Source organism: Dromiciops gliroides, chromosome 6, assembly GCF_019393635.1.
Source record: "Dromiciops gliroides isolate mDroGli1 chromosome 6, mDroGli1.pri, whole genome shotgun sequence".
In the NCBI taxonomy this organism is placed as follows: domain Eukaryota; kingdom Metazoa; phylum Chordata; class Mammalia; order Microbiotheria; family Microbiotheriidae; genus Dromiciops; species Dromiciops gliroides.
This window is the reverse complement of record NC_057866.1, coordinates 243,499,304-243,522,499: the sequence shown is the minus strand read 5'-3', so window position 1 is coordinate 243,522,499 and position 23,196 is coordinate 243,499,304. Positions and strand designations below refer to the sequence as shown.

The 23,196-nt window shown below is 40.1% G+C and overlaps 1 protein-coding gene across 1 annotated transcript in view; it reads right to left on the bottom strand.

The window, feature by feature from the left end:
* Positions 1-1,529: 1,529 nt before the first annotated feature.
* The window catches only part of METAP1 (methionyl aminopeptidase 1), a 77,936-nt gene continuing 56,269 nt past the window's right edge, over positions 1,530-23,196 (bottom strand). The window contains exons 7-11 of the mRNA XM_043971045.1: positions 20,769-20,907; positions 19,308-19,439; positions 17,124-17,267; positions 12,969-13,034; positions 1,530-7,904 (exon numbers count right to left, since the gene is read on the bottom strand). Of these exons, the coding sequence (XP_043826980.1) occupies positions 7,741-7,904; positions 12,969-13,034; positions 17,124-17,267; positions 19,308-19,439; positions 20,769-20,907 (645 nt within the window). The 3' untranslated portion in view covers positions 1,530-7,740. The remainder of the gene's footprint in view (positions 7,905-12,968; positions 13,035-17,123; positions 17,268-19,307; positions 19,440-20,768; positions 20,908-23,196) is intronic.

Genomic DNA, 23,196 nt, shown 5'->3' with positions numbered 1-23,196 from the left:
ATTCCTTCTATGTCCTAGTAGAGAGGGACCTAAGTCTGATGGGAGTGCCTTTGGGGGTATTTCTGGGTTCTAGCACACCAATCTTCCCACAATCCTATTTTTATATTACTTTCATTTCTGAATCTTTTCCCTATCCCACCACAAGCCATCCCTTATAACAGTAATAAAGAAATCTAAATAAAATATTTTTGCATTTATTATAAATATTTGCATATATTTACAATAAAGGAAATGAGAAAAAATCAAGAGTCTGACAGTATATGTAATATTGCATGCCCATAGTACCCCACCTTTGCAAGAAGGGAAATGTCTTTTAATAGTTAAAAGATTCCTGTAAATAGTTATAATGGCTATCTGAAGATGGGTGTGCTTCTGAATATAGGTTGCTAAAATAAGTGGTATGGGGGCAATTAAGTAGTGCAGTAGATAAAGCACCAGCCCCAAAGCCAAGAGGACCTGACTTTAAATCCCGGCCTCAGATACCTATTAGCTGTGTGACCTTGGGCAAGTCACAATACCAACTCCCTCTAAAAAGCAAAAAAATAAAATAAATAGCATATACTATTCTAAGTGGGAGGGAAATCCACTGCATCATTGTCTAACTCTAATCCTATTAGCATGAAAGTCTATTGCTAAAGTCCACAGAAGGGATATACTATTCATATATATTATTCATAGATTTGCCAACATTTCATACATACACAGCTTTCCAAAATAGCATTATTATATATATCTTCTCCTCTAGCAATTTTTAAATTAAATAATGTTCTCAGTCAGATTGCTATACTTCTAAAAAGTTTGATTTTGGGAGGGAATGTGTGTATAGATATATACACATTTTTATATGTATATATACGTACACATCTACATATGTATGTATGGGGAGGGGGGGTGGTGTGATGTGATAGAGGGGGAGAGGTGGTGCCCAGATCCTGGCTCCTAAAATGTAATGATTGGAAAAATTGGAAAATACTGTATTTTGATTTTTAATCCACTATATTCTAAGATAAATTGGTAATGAAAATAGTCTGCAAAGTAATTCATCTTGCTTTAAATCTCTGAACCTTTTTCCTTGGCCCAGAAAGGCACCCACCATCCCCCTTATATCCAAAACACTTTGTACTGGAAAATATTTGTGGCCAAAGGGGATCCTTTGGCTCAGTATTCAGACACTTATTCAGTTGATAGTCTTGGTCAAATTAGGATGGCAATTCCCTATCTCCAAAAGTTAATCCCCTCTTAAAGCAAATCATTATGGGCAATTTGGCAATATGGTCAGGAAACACACACACACACACACACACACACACACACACACACGAGTGTGAGACAATGGAAAGAGCACTGGCTTTAGGATCGATAACCTCAGTTCAAATCCTTCTTTGCTGCTCTGGATAACAGAATCTCACTGGGCCTCAGTTTCTTCATCTATAAGAAAAGGGGCAGGAAATGGACTAGACTGCTTCTGAAGCCTCTTCTAACTATAGAACTATAATTTTGTGTGTCAACCCCAATCACCCAACACGTACTGAAAAACACATCAAATTTTATTGAGTATTTAACAGTGTACAGAACAATGATAATCAATATACACAAATATCAGAACAGATGTCCCTGTTGAATAATTTTGGCTATCTGGACAAGTGACATCTGTCACACAGGATTTGTTGTCCAATGGAATTGCTCTATCTGTTATCAGCAAAGATTTGTTTTATGGGCCATCAGTCAGGATGGACATGGAAATGCTCATTTTTTATAAAAACTGATTATAATGATATTTGTTGAAAAAAGAATCTACATGTATCTGTGCATATGTACATATACACACAATATATACATGTATCTATACATATAAAAAGCTATTTCTTTATGAAGGACTGGTAATATAAGTTCATAGACTACCTCCAGTTTATGTCAAGCATACTGCTGAATCCTCAACTATAACAGTACTAAGATTTGTTGCACAAGATATTAAGGCAAAATCTTGCTTAAAAAAACAAACCAACCTGTCAGTCCTTATTTCTCTACTTTATATTTGAGAAAAGTGTTCGTTTTATACCCATTTAGTCTCTTTTCTCCCTAGTCACAGAGGGTTCAATTAACGCATTCATTTTTCATTTGATTTCATTTTCTAACAACAAAAAACCCCAAGTCTAGTAGAAAAACTGCCTGATGCATAGATGAACATATAAATGTATTAAACCAGGTTAACACCACAAAATCAAGTTTGAAAACAATTTCTCAGTTGTTTTAATACCACAGTAACAATTGCAAGTTATTAAGAGAGTGCATGTATAATTGGAACAGAGATGACACAAATGGCCAAGGAGGTCTCAAGGGCCTCCTTGTGATACAAACTTAGTACTTTTGTGTTTCAAACAAGTTTCAGGGATGAAAAGGCTGTTTCATATACCAAGATGTTTATTAATTCTAGGATGGACTAGCTCACGAGAAAGTGAAAGACCCAATTTTAGATGCTTATGGAAGCATTCTCATTACTATTTAATGCAAAAAGAGAAATCAAGGGTCATGTTGTAACATTATAAAGTCTTTCTAAGAGTAAAACTCAAAATTTAAATTTGTTATGCAAAAATAGCCACAGTTATCATTTGCTGTGTGCTCATAAAGGAATGCTGAGTTTATGTCTAACTTGTCCATCTGAAAGAGTGGTTCTCAAGGTGCACAAGACAAAAAATAAAACTTATTACAGAAAAAAAGTCTTCAGAAGAAAAATGTCAGTAAAGTCAGATAATTAAGTGAAATTAACTTCAACCAACCAAGCAAGGATACATTTTATAGAGTAAAGGGAGAGATGGGAAAAGATAAAAAGTGATTTGGACACCAAAACAGATATACAGACCATGATAAAAATCTCACATTAAGGAGGTCTCACCAAGCTAAAACCAAGTCACTGTTTCTAACCTCTATGAATTTTAAGATTTGCTGATAGTACTGATAGTAGAATAACAGAACTTAAAGACTTTAGAGATCTAGACCAGTGATGCCAAACATCACAAGAAATGGGGCCCAATATACGATAATAAGGATCCATGTTGGCGCACTGACTTAGAAAACCATGTTAACACTATGTATGACCTATTGTATTTTTGTTAGTTATTTTCCAAATACATTTTAATCTGATTCTGACAGCTCTTAACCACCTGTTTGACACCTCTGGTCTAGTCAATGCCCCCCCCCATTCCTGAAATTAAGAAACTGAGGTACAGAAGCTAAGTGATCCGTAGAGTCACACAATGGCAAGGCTGGGAGCAGAACCCACATAGTTGATGCTTAATTCCACTACTCCACCATGCTGTTTCTAAAAGGCAGACCACTCTGGAATAATATTTTAGATTTTTGTAATAATTGCTGCAAAGAGGATCTCAAGTTGTCCAAAAACATTCCAAAAACAGGAAAAATCAGAGTACTATTCTAAAATGACAAAAAAAACTTGGAAGGTAAATGGGCTTTGTTTTCCAGGCCTATTGATATCTCAGTAGTTCGTTTCTGAAATGTTCACTTTCCCCTCAACTAAAACCTTTTAAGATATATTTTGAAGTCGGTATCGTACCACACTACTTTTTAGAATGTTATGAAACCACAAAGACCTATGGTGACAGGAGAAAATGTCACCAGGAAGCCCTCTTTGGGATGGTTTTTGGCACGTTTCAGAAAAACAACATAGTAATGATGATAAGTTAGCACATACACTGTATTATCATAAATATTCATATAATTACCACATATAAATAGTTCTACTGCTCACCTGTAGTCCCCCAAATTAAGTTTATCAGAACATCAGGAGGGCCTGGTAGGACCCTTTTAAAAGGCAATAGACCAGGGCAGCTAGGTGGCGCAGTGGATAGAGCACCGGCCCTGGATTCAGGAGGACCCGAGTTCAAGGCCTCAAACACTTAACACTTACTAGCCGTGTGACCCTGAGCAAGTCACTTAACCCCAATTGCCTCACCAAAAAAAAGGCAACCAACAAGTATATCAGAAGGATATGTGGGAGGGTAGAGACCCCTACAAGGTATTCCAGTTTTCTTCTGGCAAAATCTTGATTGCCCCTCTTGAAAGGTGAGGTGAGGAGGTCACACAGTGTGAGCAGCCAAGAGTTCCTTACCCCTCGAAGAGTTCAAACACAATTCAGCCAGAATGAACAGCACAGGTTCTATGTATGAAGACATGCTTTTTCCTCGGAATCGAAGGGGGAAGGAGAGTTCATTTTGAAAGCACACATAACTGTTAATATTGAGTACTGGCACATTTGTCCTGTTGCTCCAAAGGTGTTGAAAGTCCAGACACTGTCTTCCACTCTTGTGGAAAGACAAAGGAGGCAGCAAACCTAGATGGTCTCAAGAATTTTTCCTGACATTTCATCTCAGTCCATTCATGGAGCAACTTGATAGGCTCCTTTCAAAGAAAAGCCAAACGTGGTCAGTGACCATTACAGCTGAATTATGACATATAGGAATGCCGAATTTTCTCCCAAATCTCTAAAGCAGGGGTTTTTAACCTGGGATCCATGGATTTTTGTTAGGGGGAGGTTCCTGAACTGGAGAAGGAACTGCATCTTTTTTTTTTCACTAGCCTGTAACCAAAATTTAGAATTTCCTCCAATTATGAATGCAGAAAACAACACATAGGGTTCTATAGGTTTCACCAGAAAGCCAACGGGATATAAGACACCCCCCCCCAAAAAGGTTAAGAACCCCTACTCTAAAAGAGCCCACCAACCATCAAATACATTTCCCCCTCAAAGGGTATCCTGGATTCAGATTCAATTAAGGAATTTTCTGAGCAGCCAGCCTCTCGACTCCAAGAGGTACATTCTTCAAAGAGGAGAACTTTCTCCTTAAATTTTAATCGAAGCCAGTCAAAATGAACAGTCCACTTTTGAGTGCTTGGCCATTTAATAAAACACATTTTAAATATAAGAACCTTAGGGAGGGGGCGGCTAGGTGGCGCAGTAGATAAAGAACTGGCCCTGGATTCAGGAGTACCTGAGTTCAAATCTGGCCTCAGACACTTGACACTTACTAGCCGTGTGACCCTGGGCAAGTCACTTAACCCCAATTGCCCCACCAAAAAAAAAAAAAAAGAACCTTAGGGAAAACTGAATGAGATCACTAGATGATGTCTTGCTTGGTAAATCATTGTGACAGTGACAAACAGCATTCTTATGTTGGTTTGTATACATAAGCCCTTAGAGAGAGACACGAAAAAGAGTAAGGGAAAATCATGACTATAATTGTAATAGTAGGCACAGAAAGACAGGCAAGGGCCTAAGTCTTTCACCAGAGGCATATGAACTTGTCTTAAGGGGATGTTAGCTCCTTAAAACTTTAATGTGAGAAATTTGTTTTGGAAATTGGCAGCTTTCCTCAGACCAAAGCTATACCTTTTTCAAATTATAGTAAGATGTAAAAAAGTTGGGATGCAATCCATGCAATACCTATGGTCTAATACATTTTTTAAAATTATCCAGATTGGAAAAAAAAGTCATTAAAAAAATAAATAAAAGCGTCATATCTCTTGGTGAGTTAAAAGGAAAGGGCCCTGGAAAATGAAGGTGATATGAAAACAAAAGGTCAGAATAAAAATTAATTTAAAAATAACCACCAGCCCTTTCCACCAAGATTCTGCATTCTTTGGGTCTGCTCTCTGGTGATCAACATCAGGTAGCTGCCTGCCTTTTAATCTAGACAATCTCCTAGAACCAGACCATTTTTCCACTTAAGAAGGTTAGTAACGTCCCAAATGTTGCCACAATTGTAATTTACAACTACCAAGAAATGTTTTATCATTAACAATGCTACTGGCTGGGGGCAGCTAGGTGGCGCAGTGGATAAAGCACTGGCCCTGGATTCAGGAGGACCTGAGTTCACATCAGGCCTCAGACACTTGACACTTACTAGCTGCGTGACCCTGGGCAAGTCACTTAACTCTCATTGCTCATAAAAACAAACAAAACAATGGTACTCGCCTTATTTAGATTAGAAAAGCAGCTTCCCCCCCTTCCCCAAATGACCATAACAAAGCAGATGATCCGGATTCATCATTCAGCTTTTTTCTTAATCCCCAGCAAACACTTGTGTGGCCATTTAGAATCCTGTACGTTACATTCACAAGTACTGTGTTTTCCTGTGTAATGAAAATCATCACATGTGCTCTACCCTCAAGCCTCCCCAAGCCTACCTGGACCAACAGGTCATTTTGCTGAACCAAATAAAAAAAAAAAAAGCAAGTCAAGAAACTGCAATCACAATTTTTGTATAAAGGTCTGAGACACTCCGGAAAAGAAGACATTTCCTTGTAAGGATAATACTTTAGCAGTGCCAATTACAATACAAGTTATCACCAGACCCCCAAGAATAATGTGCCCATCAGGGAATGTGATTTTGTTTTGCTATGTTGTCATCAACTTTATTTACTGGAGGTGGGCCTCAAGGATTTGAAAGAATAGAGGTATCAGGCCTAAAGTCATAGCTGAGGGTCACTCTCATAGCTTATGGGGTAGTAAGAGTCTACTAGGATCCTTGCCCCTGCAGGGCTGAAGGTTCCAGTCCAGTAATGTATTTAACCCAAAAGGAGTATCTGTTTCCCACAAGGAGTGCATTCTCAGAAGTACGGGGGCACCCTTTGCCCCACTGCTGAGGACAAGCTCAATGCCCTAGTGGGCTACAGTGGTTTGTTCCATACTAATACTAGGTCCATTCGATTCTACATCAGACATCCAAACAGAGCTGGGTATATGTAAGAGACCTGACTTTTCATGTCTTCTCTCCCAGGGCAATCTGTACCCTATGATATGTATGTACCCTAGGTAGGCTCAAGAAATAAAATAAAGGGGAGAAGACAGGAGTTTGTAAATCCTTTTTTGGTTTCAAGTTCCAATATAAGGAAGGTCTGAAATAGCAGTATATTGCTTCTATCCATTAGGCCCAGCAAAGCCAGCCACTGTTAGTGGACAGGTAGTTCTGTCATAAGCAGGGAAAAGGCCAGTGACTTTTTCCAAAGTGGACTTGTTGCATGCTCCCACTGGTGTGTCTAAGAGTCTAGGCTGAGAAGCAAATCTTATGGATTGAGGGTTTCCTCAGACAATTACAACCGGAGCTGCAAAGCATGGGGTAAAAGAGAAAAATAAAACAGAAATTCTCTAATTGAGAATTATATCATATTACAGACAGTGGGCCCATTCATAATCATTTCCTATCCTATACTACCCTTAGACCAGAATCAAGGTCAGCCCTAGTCCAAAGTGTTAGTGAGCAATTATGTGGGTCTCTCAGATTTAAAAAAATGTATATGTATGTGTGTGCACATATTAATTGATTGTGCCCTCCCCCCCCAAATCTGGCTGAGGTGTCAAGAATTCTCATTTACAAACAACATTCAGTTGGAAAGCAGGGGGCACTAAGTGGCAATGTGGCACTGCCACAGCAGTGGCAGAAGCAACAACTATGAGGTGGTTGGAGGTAAGATATCTAAAAGTTAAATGAGGAAGCAGAGAATGAAGGGTATTGGGAAATAAGAAAGGAGTAAAGAAAAAAAATGTTTATTCTTCACTGCTTTTTCAGACCCACAAGTTCTTAAAGGTACACACACCCAATGCTGTATTCCTCTCTTAGCTCTAGACAATGAAAACAAATGATAAAAGACCCTCCTCTATTCTGTACTCTCAATAAAACGCACAGTACAGTCAAGATATGCTTTGATGTGTCATCTCAGGGGAACTTAAAACTGGGACATGAAGTGAGGGCGCACGCCATCTAGCGGCCGGGTTAAGATTTCACAGCCAGTGTCCGTGACCAGCAAGGTGTGCTCAAACTGAGCCGATCGCTTCCCGTCTCTCGTCACTGCTGTCCAACCATCTGGCCAGGTTTCATCTTGCCATCCACCTTAAAAAGTGAAAAATACAGAACAAGTTGGAAAATATGCAAGAAGTATTTGTGACTCAGCAAGCAGAACGTTTCCTAATCAATACATTTATGTGAAGAACTCAACAAATACTATTGTGGAATCATGCTGAGACCTTGCCCCCTTCTCTCCTTAGACTACAAGTCACAAAATTATATTAAAACAATACTTTAAGATCCAGTCTCACCGTGATGAGAAATCTTCATCAGTCGTATTTCATATCACTTCCAAAATAAAGCCCTCCTCCTGATTTGAGGGTAAATTACAGAGGTGACCACAAGGGACCCTATACTAATATACTTTGCCCCACTTCATTAAGGGAAAAGAGAAGACTGAGAACAGGAAAAAATCTGCGGATTAATTCAGTTTATGGAAGTACCTCTTCAGTTCACCTTTGATTAGCTGCAAGGGAAAATCCTTATAAGAAGTGAGTGTTCCATGGGTCACTGAATGGTTTTAGGAAAAATGATTCTCCAAAGGTGTGTTGGATAAACCGAAACATTTACTGAACTATCACTTGAGCTTGGTGGCGGGTCCTTGTTTTTTTCTGGTTGCAATCTGTGTCATCTCTCAAATAATGCTTTTCTGTCTGTATTCAGAAGTTCTAAACGGGTTTCCTATATTATTTGGCTTATTATGTTTTTTTGGGAGATTCATGATCCCAAAGTTATAACTGCATATCCTGTCTTCAAGGTAGAGAAATTATGTCCCTATGGTTTCTCTCCCTTCTCTTTTAAAACCAGTTGTCAATTGATTTTCTTTTACTAAATTTTCCTCTATTTCATAATCTGTTAATCTCTTCTTCACTTCTTTAGAGCTTCTCTACCATGAATCAACTTTTCTAAACCAGCCAATTCTATTTTTTAATTCTGTGCAGGAGCCCTAAATTTCTGACACATTCATTCATTCCTAACTTTAAAAATGGATTTTATTTGTCCTTTTGAACTACTCTTGAGTTTCTTACTGTTCCACGCTTTCTCAGAATTTTACAGGATTCTATAATCAGATATTATTTATTCAATTTCCTTTCCATTATGGTATTTGTTGTTATAGTTTTATATTCTTTGAAGATTTTTTTTTGTTTTTTACTCATTCCTTTCTTCCAAGTTTAGTACCTTCCCTGCTCATATCTGCTTTTGTCCTGGGCTCATATTTTAGGCTTTTTCCTTTGACATATTTGCTATTTCAGCCTCATTACAGGTAAGCAGGTCCCTAGATCATGTTGCAAGGCTGGCTGGAGGATAGTTATAGGCTTCGTCAAGCTGATTCCTTAGACAAAGACATCCAGTTTCCTTCAGGAATGATGTTGCTATCCATGGTGGCCAGTTTCATGTGACTGGGCAGAATCACCACTGCCATTTCTTAAAAAATAAAGGGGATGCCCATCAACTGGGGAATGGCTGAACAAGTTGTGGCAGATGAATGTAATGGAATGCCACTGTGCTATAAGAAATGACGAGCAGACAGATTTCAGAAAAACCTGGCAAGACTTACATGAACTGATGCTGAGTGAAGTGAGCAGAACCAGGAGAACATTGTACACAGTAACAGCAACATTGTGTGATGATCAACTGTGACAGACTTAGCTCCTCTCAGCAACAAATTGATTCAAGCTAATTCCAAAAGATTCATGATGGAAAATGCTACCCACATCCAGAGAAGTAACTATGGAGTCTGAATGTGGATCGAAGCTTACTATTTTCACTTTTTTTGTTCTTTGTTTTATCTTTCTTGTGTTTTTTCCCTTTTGTTCTGATTCTTCTTCCGCAACATGACTAATGTGGAAATATGTTTAATATAATTGTACATGTATAACATATCGGATTGCTTGCTGTCTTGGGAAAAGGGGAAGAGAGGAAGGGAGGGAGAAAAATTTGGAACTCAAAAATCTTATAAAAATGAATGTTAAGAAACATCTTTGGGGCAGCTAGGTGGCGCAGTGGATAGAGCACCGGCCCTGGAGTCAGGAGTACCTGGGTTCAAATCTGGCCTCAGACACTTAACACTTACTAGCTGTGTGACCCTGGGCAAGTCACTTAACCCCAATTGCCTCACTAAAAAAAGAAGAAAAAAAACCCCATCTTTACATTTAATTGGAAAAAATAAAATACTATTAAGAAGGGAAAAAAAGAAGGGGATTTTAGGGAGCATTAAAGCCCTCTGCCTTAATTAAAGCACATAAGGCATGTATAATTTAAGTAGGCCAAAGATCTTTCATTAAAAGTTTAGAAAAAATAAATAAGAACTATTTCAAGTTATTCAGGAAATGGGAGGAGACTATGGAATACTTGATGAGACCACAAATCTAGTCTACCATTCAAGACCATGCTACTGAAGTAAGGGGAAGAAAGGACAAGTGAGGAAGTAAGCTGGGGGTGGGTGGGGTGGGTGAAGGGCATATAAGAAAGGGAAGAGGCAAAGATAGTTGACTGGTAAGTACAGAAAAGAGAAAAGAAAGTTAGGAAAAAGGAGATGAAAAAACAAAATGGGATAAAGAGAATAAACAAAGAAAAAGAAATGACACTAAAGAAAGGAAATAAAAGGGCAGGAGAAAGCTTGGAGAAAAACTCAAGAAATGGGAAAATAAAGGTAATGCAGGACAATGGGAGGGATACACAGAATGAATGAGAAGACAGAAAAAAATCTGTAGCAACAGGCATCTGATAGAATTACCTGTATTTATAAAGTAATTTCCTTTATAAATGTCAGGTGATTAAGAAAATTTGATACATTATTCATTCTGAACAAATCTCAGGTGAAACATTATTTCTAGGCTTCCCAAAGATTAAAAATCCAAGAACAGATGAAATAACATTTCTATTAAACTGCAATCTCAGGCTCAAAAGAAAATATGGAGAGGCATAAGAGAAAGTAATTCACGCTTTGATAAAGATCCTAAATGATTGAACAGCTGGGTTTTTTCAATTTAATAACTTTTTCACAGCAAAATGTGAGATGATTTCATTTACCTTTATTGTGATAATAAAATGGAATATATAAAATAATGAATGGAAAACTGAATGTTTGACAACTTGTCTAGGGACACCTCTGTGAATATAAGCTCTTTAATTCTGAACACTTGGGTTCCAAGGAAGTTATGCTACATCACAAAAGGGCTTGTTTTATTTTGTGATTTCCCCCAAACCCTGTTAGATTAGCAAACTGTTTGCTTATGCTTGTGAACTACTAACCACACCTTGTTGACAAAGGCACAGTGCCAGCCTCAGACACCACATATGGACAGAGAAAGATTTGGGTGCCAGGCAAAAAGGCCCAGTGGTGCCACCCTAGCCTCCCGCTCAATCTCCAAAAGACAAGAGCTTTAGATCCCAGATCTGACACAGGGCTGTAGGTTTGCTCTCAATGGCTTCTGCATCATTAGACTCGTGCTCCTTGGGAGTAGCAAGTACCTGGCACACAGGAGGCGTTTGATGAACTTTTGCTGAAGACTATTGTTTCCTTTTTCTAGGTCAATAGCTTTTGTTAAACTTTAGTCAAAGTCTCCAAGCTAAGTATTCACTCCTAAAGAATCTATAGTTTGCTCTCCATTCCCTATAGCTATTTCACTTTTATTGGAGTAAGAAAATCCAAGTCTCCCAATAAAATCTATAATCACAACAGAGAGAACTGGCTTTAAACCTAATAATAAAAACACCTTACATCAGTCAAGTGTCTGCTTGTACTACACTGACACTTTTACACCAGGAACAAACGCCCCCCAGCATGTGCTCGTCCTGTCAGTCCCTGAGGTTCTAGGGATCTCATCAGAAGAATCACAAAGGAGAAGCCATCAAACGAGACAGCCAGAATAAGAAAGCAGGGAGAGTTCCTTATCGAATGCAGTCAAAGCAATGCTGTTAATACAGCTATCAGCCCTGCCGGATCCTGGATGAGTCGTGTTGAAGATGCCAAGAAAGGAAAAATGACACTCTCCTGGACAAGGGCTGCTACTTTATGTGACCCACATGGCCTTCAACCAAGTCAAACTAGAGAATACCTTCACTGCCGTGCCGCCTGACTTTGGAAGGATGCCCCAGAACATTGTTTGCTGATGCTAAGCATAGAGAAGGCTTCTCCCAAACCAACAGCAGATGGGCAACTGCTGACAGGGCCAGTGGCATTACTGCAGACCCAACCCCAGTGAGCTTGATAAGCTTGGGAACTCAGGGGCTGACTTACCTCCAAGTCAGGCCTAGCCAAGAGGGACCAGCAACAGAGAGGTGAGCCCGCGTGCCCTGCCAAAAGAGGTGTCCCCCCCTTTGGGGCCTGCTAACCTTTTTGTTAAATGCAGTGTGGAAGGGGAAAGAGTGAAGTTCAGAAGGAATCACAAACAAGCTGGACAGTTTTGAAAGTCTCCTGTGGAATTACCATCTATATGGGCTATGGCCACAGCTCACTGCCCTCCCCTGCTCCTGACTCTAAGCAGCCGATGGCCACAGCTATCCTGGACTGTGTCATAAAGGTCCTTCAGGGTTCAGAAAACAGTGTGGAAGGGAATAGGGGAGAAGTAACTGCTGCTCTGATACCATGGGAGGCAGGAAGGCAGGCCAGCTCTGACTTCTTCACTGAGAGACCACCGCTGACCCTATTACTAGTATGTACAATCTGAAGAGAGCCCATGAAAGGGGAAAAGCCTCCACTGACCTCCTAGAGGGTAGCTGCCTTCATTTCCAAGGCCCCAGCCACTCAGAATGGGGTCACCTCATGACACCAAAGGCTGCCAATACTCTGCCTTATGTATTCCTGCCTATGGCTATGGTCTCTTAGTGGATCTGAACACACTTGAATTCTAGCAACTCTTGAGGTGACTTGAACAGGAATACAATCAATCTCCCACCCACTGTTGTTAACATGTAGCAGTGACTATTTTCTAACCAAATCTTTCTTCCCTTCTATTTTGCTAAATAAAATTTAAGAGTGAGATCAGAGAGCAGGGCAAGAAATCAAAACAAAGAGACTGGTGGAAACTTGGTCGCAATTTACCAATCAAGAAACTGAAGAACTGTCCTCTAATTGAGAACTACTGCAAATTTGTTAATTCTCACCTTCACAGATCATGGGTTCAATTGTAAATACGTGACCAGGCTTCATAACTCCAACTGCTTTATTTTCTGAAATAAAAATATGAAACAAAAATGAATGAATCTCAGCACGTTGCACTCCTTCTCTTCCTGCCCCCTTCTCTCCACCCCAGGTCTTCTTCAAGTCTTAATTTATGAAGCAAATACCTGGGAAAAAGAATTAAGAATAAATTCCTAATATTTATATCAATGATCCTCAATTTAATTTTTCTTTTTTTTCTTTTTTTTTTTGCGGGGCAATGAGGGTTAAAGTGACTTGCCCAGGGTCACACAGCTAGTAAGTGTCAAGTGTCTGAGGCCAGATTTGAACTCAGGTCCTCCTGAATCCCGGGCCAGTGCTTTATCCACTGCGCCACCTAGCTGCCCCCTTAATTTAATTTTTCATTCCATCCTTCAGATGTAGTTTTTCTATAAATATATCTCACTACTTAAAACTACATTTTCCAAAACAGCAAAGGATTCTTTTGCTTTATTTCAGATATGCTAAGACATTGCTTCTCTTGGGGAAAACAAACAAACAGTACCAGTGTTCATCACTGGGAAACACCTATGGGACCAAGAACAACTTTCCATTGTCTGCCCAGCCGTAAATGCTTGAAATGGGACAAATATTTCAGACCAAACAAGTTATCCTTGTCTTCTACTTTTGGAGAGTAAATAGTCTTTGTATTTGGTTTTGTTTGGGTAGTTCTTATTGGTTTTTGTGAAAGGGGAAAAGGGGAGAATAGTCTTTGCTTTTGTTTGCTTTGGGAGAGAGGAAAGGAGGAGTGGGCACTACTCTTACTGGCCTAGGATTTCATTCTGCATGTGTTAATGGCTTTGTTTGTTTCTTGATTTCAAATATTAATTAAAAAGATAAATTATTATTATTAAAACTTGTGATCTCTAAAGTATTGCTCCAAAATAACCTTTATTCTAGGGGACAGAAGAGCAGCTCATCCTTCTTCACAACTCCCAATGATAAAGCAATGATTTCAGCTACTGCTTTCTGGCGGCCAGGGGTATGTTCACTTTCTATCTTAGTTGTTTATTAATAGCCCCCAAGTAAGCTCTCCTGAGACTAGGTTTTCTGGATCTTTACAACTAGTTTCTCTTGGTTATGTGAATAGATAAGAAATTCCAGGACACTCTGAAAGTAATATGTTGAATTTGCATATTCAGTAGGAAAAAAAAAATCAAGAAAAAAGAAACTGCTGGGTGGTCAGCCTGCGAAGTGCCAAAGCAGGACATGTGGGAGCAATAAAATTAGTCAGGCAACTTGGGTTCCAGGCTCGGTTCTCCTACTGACTTGCTCTGTGACCGATCACAGGCCATCTGACTTCTCTTTTTCAGCTTCCTAGTCTCCAAGAGCGTATATGAAAACCCTTTGAAAACAGTCAAGTGCTCATGCAAATAGAAGATAGTATATTAACCTTACCTCCCACCCCTGACTTCATCAGAGCAGGAAGGCTAAAAGGAGAAACATACAGACCCAACCTTATACATCCGGGAAAGATTCATTTACACTTTCCAGAAATACAATGGCTGGGAAACTAAGACTCACAAAAAGCAGGACAAACCCAGCCAAGTCACAGCTTCTCAGGGTCTCAGGCAAATCCTGAGAATACTAAGTTTGCAGAGCACACACTGATCTCCATGGGTGGAGCGAATTCCTCACCTAGAGTAGGTTTGGTTTACAAAAACAAACACAAGGCCAGAAGACCACTGGAGGAAGCTGCAGGAGCTGCTGGGGAAATCATGCAGACTGCACAGTCAGCCCTCCTCCATTTAGGTAAGGAACAGTCTACAAGCAGCTTGTAGAGAGGGGTTGATCATAAGTGTACAATTTTCTTTTCAAGGCCATATCTTTAAAAATTAGTCATCCCCAGGGACAGCTAGGTGGCACAGTGGATAGAGCACCCGGCCCTGGAGTCAAGAGGACCTGGGTTCAAATCCAGCCTCAGACACTTGACACTTACTAGCTGTGTGACCCTGGGCAAGTCACTTAACTCCAACTGCCTCACCAAAAAAAAAAAAAAAAAAAAAAAAAAGAGTCATCCCTGACTACTGAAAATTCCTGTTGCATCATTAGTTCCTAGAAATCACTGATCATGGTGGGGGAGTCGATCCTCCTGGCTCCTTTGGGTTCCTTCAATCAAACTGCATCACACAATCCAGAAACGGAAAGCTATTATTCACTGACTTCCTGGATAGTCTCCCTCCTTTCTTAAGGAATTCATGGCCTGGCTCCATTTCACCCCCTCTCATCTCTCACTCTAGAGGACTTCAACACACCTGATGGGATCACCACATATACCCTCACTTCTCAGTTCTTCAATCAGTCTCATTCTCAGGACCTGCTCCTTTATTCTATCTCAGCTAGACACAAGGACAACCCCCTCAACCCTAACATCACCCTCAAGTGTCCCAACGCCATGCTCAAAAAACACCTTCATCTTCTCTCCCAGGGCATTATTCCTCCCAAATCTACTCTTTATCCCCACAGTGACGTCCCCCCCCCACCCCCATCCCACCATCTCTCATTGTAGCCATGTCCCTGGCTATCACTACGTCCTCCTCTCTTCCCAACCTTGATGAACCACCTCAACTCCGCCCTGTCCTCCGCTCCTGAATCCCACCTCCTCTTCCCCCCCCCCCCTTCCCTTATACACTCGGCAGGCCTTGCCAAAACGCCAACCTCAGATTACAGTAAAGTCCATTTCTTCAGTTCATCTCAACTCTGCCCTCAGGGCAACAGTGATCCTAGGAGCCCTCCCGAATTAACTCCCCGTCCTACTCACAACAGAAGCTGTTCCAAGCCTTTCCTTTTCTCCTCAAGTCTCACAATTCACTCCAACCACTGAGCTAAAGACCTGGCCTCTTACTGAGAAAACCGAGGCTCCAGAGTCCCCGGCAAACCACACTCTCCACCATTATCCCCACCGTTCAAAGTACTCCCCCTAAAACAGAAAGAAAAGTAACTGCAAACTGAATGACACGATAAGTGGGACTGATCACACATGCAACATTCTGTTCACCATCTCCTACCACAAAAGAAGACTGTGTACTTTAACTGCAGCCATCTGGTACCAATGATGGCCATTGTATTCAACTTGAATCATTTTTTTGCATTCAAAACACAGGGCTCCAATAAACTTTTTTTTTTTTTTGCAGGGCAATGAGGGTTAAGTGACCTGCTCAGGGTCACACAGCTAGTAAGTGTCAAGTGTCTGAGGCTGGACCTGAACTCAGGTCCTCCTGAATCCAGGGCTGGCGCTTTATCCACTGCACCATCTAGCTGCCCCAATAAACTTTTTAAAGATTTTTTTCCGCCATGAAAAATTATACTTATACAGGATGAACTTAGAAAAGGTGTTGTTTTTTTGTTTTGTTTTGTTTTAATGTAAAATGTTTTCTCTCTTGGGTCAACTAATTGCCAGGGAGTTGTATGAGGGTGATTGCTCACTGAGGGAGAGACTCCAGTTGAGTCTACTTCTAACACCTCACTGTGCTGTGTGTGTCCTCAGCGCGGGGCAGGGGGGAGAACCTTGGTTCTGGAAGCCCACCACAGAAAAGCAAGGTTGGGAGGCAAAAGCTGAAGAGCTTGGGCTCAGCAATGCCCCTGCACATCTGCCACTTGAGGGCCACCCTTGCTAAATTTCAAGAGGCTCATCCTATGGGGTTAAAGAAGCCTATGAACCAAGATGACTCTGAACTCCTGAATCAGATAGAAAGAAAGGGACAGTCCTGGCCCCAAACGTGTCTAAGAACTGTGGGGTTTGTGTTCAACGTGCCCGAAGGAAAGTGCTACCAACTCACACTGCATGCTCAGAGAACATAAGCACCAATAAACCACTGGAGCTTGTGTGCACCGACTTTCTGTCCCTACCAGCAGACACTAAGAACACGAGTTTTTCTCGACTCCACAGTCTACTGGAGACTTTCACCCAGTATACAAGGAACACCCAACCAGGAACCAGAAAGTTCCTTGAGAGCCTTTTTATTTGTAAACTCAGTGCTTAGCACAGTGCTTGGTACACAGCAGGTGATTAATAAATTCATTCTTTCACTGATTCATGGTAGCCACTCAAAATGTGTTGACTCAATACCCAACATCTCAAGCTCATAGCTGATACTCACTGGCATAATGTGGTACATTGGGGGCTGTATGGAAAAGTTTATGGATTCCATGTCCACAGTAGCTTCGAACAACTGAAAAACCATTTGCTTGGGCATGCTTCTGAATGATGTTTCCCAGCTCTCTGTATCTAACTCCAGGTTTCACTGTAAAGGAAATGACATTTAACTCAGAAAAAACTCACAACAGTCCACAATAGGGTCAAAATGAGAGGTACCACTTGTCTTATGAGCAGGAACAAAATGCTTCAGCTCAAAGTCTATGGGAAAGCCCAGGGAGCTGTTAGATGCCCCACCCAAGGCTATCTCTCAGAGCCCTGTCTGTTCCCCAGACTGACAGGCTTAAAGTGAGGGTCCTCAGAATCCTGAAGGAAGATATTTTTCAGTAGTTTCATTAGCAGTGAAAACTCTACATCTGTGATTCTCAAGCTTTTTGTTCTCAGGATTCAAGACCTCTACTAGTTATATGTATGCATATTTACTGTATTAGAAATGAAAACATCTTAGTATTATTATTAAAATAATTTTGACTTCAAAGACCCCTTGAGAGGGACTTGGGGATAGTGAAGGGGTTACACTTTGAGAACTGCTGCTCTAGAATGCAGAAGGCAGAAACTAGATTTTCTAATGTTGATTGTGGTAGACAAGATCACATTTAGGACAAGTTAAAATATAATAAGCAAATTATCCATTAGCCCCCTTAAAAAATGTTGCTATCTTATGTTTTTACATCCCTTTCATTTCCAAATTCCTCAGCCCTCCCTTTTTCTAATCAGTGAGTCATCCCTTGTTAAAAAAAAAGAAAGAAAAAGGAAAAAAACTAGAAATTAATCAACACAGCAATGAAATATGCAATATTTCATCTGTAGCCCCCAACTTTTGTAAAGAAGGAAAGGAGGCTAAAGCACTGGCCCTGGATTCAAGAGGACCTGAGTTCAAATCCAGCCTCAGACACTTGACAATTACTAGCTGTGTGACCCTGGGAAAGTCATTTACCCCTCACTGCCCCCCCCCAAAAGAAAGGTGGTACATTCTCTTCTCTCTCCAGGGACAAGCTAAGTTATTAAAATCACACAGCATTTCCCTGTGTCCTTCCCATTTACATCATCATATTCATTGTGGATGTTTTCCTGGTTGTGCTCACTACACTCTGCATCAGTTCTTAAGGCTTCCTGTGTGCTGCTCTAAATTTTGTTGTTGTTCAGTTGTTTCAGTCATATCTGACTCTTCATGACCCCATTTGGGGTTTCTTGGCAAAGATACTGGAGTGGTTTGCTATTTCCTTCTCCAGCTCATTTGACAGATGAGTAAACTGAGGCACGCAGGGTTAAGTGACTTGCCCAGGGTCACACAGCTTACTAAGTTTCTGAGGCCCAATTTGAACTGAGAAGGATGAGCCATTCTGAATCCAGGCCTAGCACTCTATCTATTGTACCACCGAGGTGCCCCATGGCACATAGCAGGCACTTAATATTTACTGGATTGGAAACAACGCTCTATCAGCTGGGATTGTTTAGATGTCCTTCTTTGTTGTAAGGAAGGTTTCAGTATGTTAATGTGCATATGTTAATTGTCAGTTGTGGCTCAGAGTAAGGAGGACCTGGATTCTAATCCCATTTCTGAGATTTACTGGTTATGTGACCAGTGAAGCAATTTAAACTCTAAACGCTTTAAGACTACACACTGAAGAACAAGCATGAATCTGCCGGGATGGTTCTTTGCTACCTAAGGAGTTCTTTAGCTCAATGAAGTCAAGAGTCTGAATATGAAATTTTAAAAAGTCAGGGACCAGGTATAAAGAGTCTCACTGAATACTGTGTGGTGACAGAAAACATCTCGAATATCCTGCCTAGTTCTGGGCACCACACTTTAAGGTGGACACTTAAAACCACAGCATGTCTATAAAAGGATGAACAGAAGGGTGAAAATTACTGAGGAAACTGGGCTTGTTCAGCTTGAAGACCTGGACAGGACATGAGAGCTAACTCCAACATTTTCAAATGTTGTTTTATGAAAGAGGAAATAGAAGGATAATGTGCTTGTCCAAAAGGGTTATGGGCAAGCTTACAAAGTAAAGAGCTCCCCAACACAAGTGTCTGAGCGGAGATTATAGGTCTAGAATGTTAGATCAAATAAGGAGTCAAGACATAGCTCCTGTCATCAGCTGTCACTGACTCCAGGCCTCACCTGCATCAATTGCTTGCATGAGACACTCATAAGTTGTTTGAACCAGCTTTCTTGCATTCTCATCGACTTCTCCAACAAAAAATGTCTCATTCAGGTCCCCATGATAACCATTTCGATAGATAGTGATATCCACTAAGAAGAAAAAACCCACAGTTAAACAGGCTACGTATTTCCTCTTAGAGCTAGAGCTTTGCTTTAATGATAAAAGTCCTTGATGGGAATGGTAAAACTTCTACAGGTTCCAAATAAATGATAAAGCTGAAAAAGTTATCATCTAGTATAAAATTCTTTGTCCTCAGGCAACCGTATCAAGTGTAAACAGAAAAAGCCATGCTAGCTGAACTAATAATTTAGATATGACACTGACTAGTTCAGATTTCAGAAAGGGTAATAATTTTCATTGCATCAAGATTCTAATTTTAAAAGTTAGGACTGAAAAAAAGGTTAAACAATATCTAGGCTAGGGGGAAGCTAGGTGGCGCAGTGGATAGAGCACTGGCCCTGGAGTCAGGAGTACATGAGTTCAAATCCGGCCTCAGACACTTAACACTTACTAGCTGTGTGACCCTGGGCAAGTCACTTAACCCCAATTGCCTCACTAAAAAAAACCCAAAAAACAAAAAATATCTAGGCTAAAAGAGGATAACCACCCTGCAATAGTAACATTATCTCTCTGTGCTCACCACATAAGATATGAGAATCTTTAAAGTGCAAGGATCCAACCACTCTGGAAATTCTTTTTTTTTTTCTTTTTTTGGGCGAGGCAATTGGGGTTAAGTGACTTACCCAGGGTCAGTCACACAGCTAGTAAGTGTTAAGTGTCTGAGGACAAATTTGAACTCAGGTACTCCTGAATCCAGGGCTGGTGCTTTATCTACTGCACCATCTAGCTGCCCCTACACTCTGGAAATTCTTAGGTGACAAACATCTATGCCCTTTCTCCCAGAGATCCCCCCAATCTCCTTTGCCATGCATGAGGGATATGTTCTAAGGCTGCTGATGGAGAGATGCAGAAGACTACCTATTCTGTACCCTTAATAAAACCCTTCCCTCTTTCTAGCACTGCATGATCACCTGTTTTCCTTTGGGCTGCTGCGACTGAGGTTGTTACAGTTTTAGAACAAGGAATGTAAAAGTATCACCGGGAGCTCAAAAACAGAATGTCAAGACTATTTAAAGCCATGAATCATGAATTCATTGAATGGTAAAGTAAGGCCTTCCTGAAGGTACACATGCAAGCAACATGTAAGAAAGCACCACACAATCATTTCTAAAAGGAGTTTCCTTTTTCCATCCCATTTTTAAAAAACAGAACAGCATTAAAGCTGTTTAAAGGTCAAGAGAAAAAGGCAGGGGAAACTTCCATTTGTCATATTCCACATTGGCCTGCCCCACCCACCCCATCTCATTTTTGCTTCAATGATTCTCCCAGTGGAGCAGTCATAATTTTGTATTTCCTACCATTAACAATATCACCATCTTGCAAGGGTCTTCTGTCTGGAATTCCATGGCAGATCACTTCATTCACTGAAGTACAACATGACTTAGGAAAATTATAATAATTCAGTGGAGAAGGATAGCAATTTCTTGCAATGCATGCCTAAAACATTTAAAATTATATGAAAGGAAAAGAATTTAGAATGTGAAAAAAGACAAGATGCATAATCAGTAATTTTTCAGGCATACTATCTGAAGGAATTCACAGCAACTGCTGCTATTCTAATATTTCTGTTCCTTAAGCTTACTCTTAAGTTCACAAAATCCCAGATTTAATGACGGAAGAGACTAAGTTTATAGTTCAACCCCCTCATTTCACAGATTAGGAAATTGAGGCCCAGAGAGGTTCTTTGACTTGCCCTAGGTCACACAGGCAGTAAATGGAAAATCTGGGATTTGAACCCAGATCTTCTGACTCCACGTGCAACATTCCTTCCACTGGATGTGGCCATCTCTATTCTTGCCAAGTTGCCTGAGGCTGATAACGGAAGACAGAAAAAGCGCTACAATGCCATGTATTCATAATCTAACTATTCTGAAATCTGGAATTATGTTACAAAGATGACTAAAATGCTTATACCCTTTCACCCAGAAATCCCACTGCTAGCTACATGCCCCAAGGAGGTCAATGATAAGAAGACAGGAACCCTCCCTGCCGTGAAACAAGCTATTTATAGTAATAGCATTTCAGTAGTAGCAATGAACTAAAAATAAAGCAGATTCTCCTGGAGTAGGGAATGACTAGACAAATCCATCGTATTAATGTAAAGGAGTATTACCGAGTTACATGAAATAACAAATGTGTTTGTTGATGATTATAAATCAATCAATAAATATTTATTAAGTATATGTCTGGCACTGGGGATACAAAAAGGGGCAAAAGATAGACCCTGCCCTTAAGTAGCCCACTATGTAACGGGGGAGATAATATGCCAACAAATATATAAAAAGCAGGCTGTATACAGGATAAATAGGAAATAATCAATAGAGGGAAGATACTAAGATTAAGAAGGGTTAGGGAAGGCTTCCAATAAAAGACAGGATTCTAGCTGGAATTTCAAGGTAGCCAATGCCATCAGTAGGTGGAATGCAGAATAAAGAGCATTCCTCAAGTTCAGAATAACCAAAAACAAACAAACGAAAAACCCTCTCCTAAAAGGAAAAAAAAAAAAGCAACCAAATACAAGAACAAATATCTAATTTATAGTTTAAAAAACTGACGGAGAATTTTGAGAAGACTTTTATAACCTGATATAAAATAATGTAAAACAAATCCAGAAAAACAATCAACAAGACTACAATATAGATGCCAACAACAACAACTGAATGCTGTGAAACTGTCATTGACCAAGATGGGCCCAAAGAAGAGAGATGAGTGTGATGAAATAATGGGATTTAGCAGATACTCAAAGACCCACCTGGAGATTAATCTATACTGATTGAATCAAGTGAGAGTGATTGACTGCTGATTAAGCCTACTTCAAATTAATTGGATTGTAATCACACCTAGCTATCCCTTAACAGTTATGCAGCATAACATGCATTTTTACCATCATACTGTCTTTGGTGAAATTAATATGAGATTTATGAATTATGGAAACTTATCATCTCAGAGACTAACTGCTCTTACAATGAATTTGATATAGGCCCTGTAGAGAATATATGTACAACAGGAGGAGAGACAGGTACATGTAAGTCTATGGTTTGCTTATGATGGCAACTATATAGACCACAATTGCTGGACACAGTCCAGTTTCTTCCTCTCTCCCTTCTAAAAGTTTTCTTTTTCTTTCACTAAGTCTGATGGCATAGTCAGAATCCATCCACCTGTGGCCTAGAACAATTACTGGATGTCTCGAAACCATGAGATGTGGTATGATAACCTTTCCATAACATTTTCAGGTGTCATGAACACATTACTAAATTTGGCTTTGATCCAGACACATGGTGGTAAGAAGTGTTATAGATTGCATAACTACCTCAACCCTCTATTATATAAAGGAGGGAATGTAATGGAATGTACTAAATTTGATCAATGACAACGCTATGCTAAGGTTTAGTAAAAAATCCAGCAATTCAGTTAAAGAAGAATCCAGCTTTCCAGACCAGAATCCAGCTTCCTCCTGATGACATCTTACCACTCCAAGAAGACAAGAGAACTGAGAAAAGACTTACAAAGACTTAATTTTTTTTTTACTGTTTCATCTAGGAACACCTGTTCCTAGAAGAAACAAAGGGGGGAATGTGATGAAATAATGGGATTTAGCAGATACTCAAAGACCCACCTGGAGATTAATCTATACTGATTGAATCAAGTGAGAGTAATTGACTGCTGATTAAGCCTACTTCAAGTTAATCGGATTGTAATCACACCTGGCTATTGCTTAAGAAG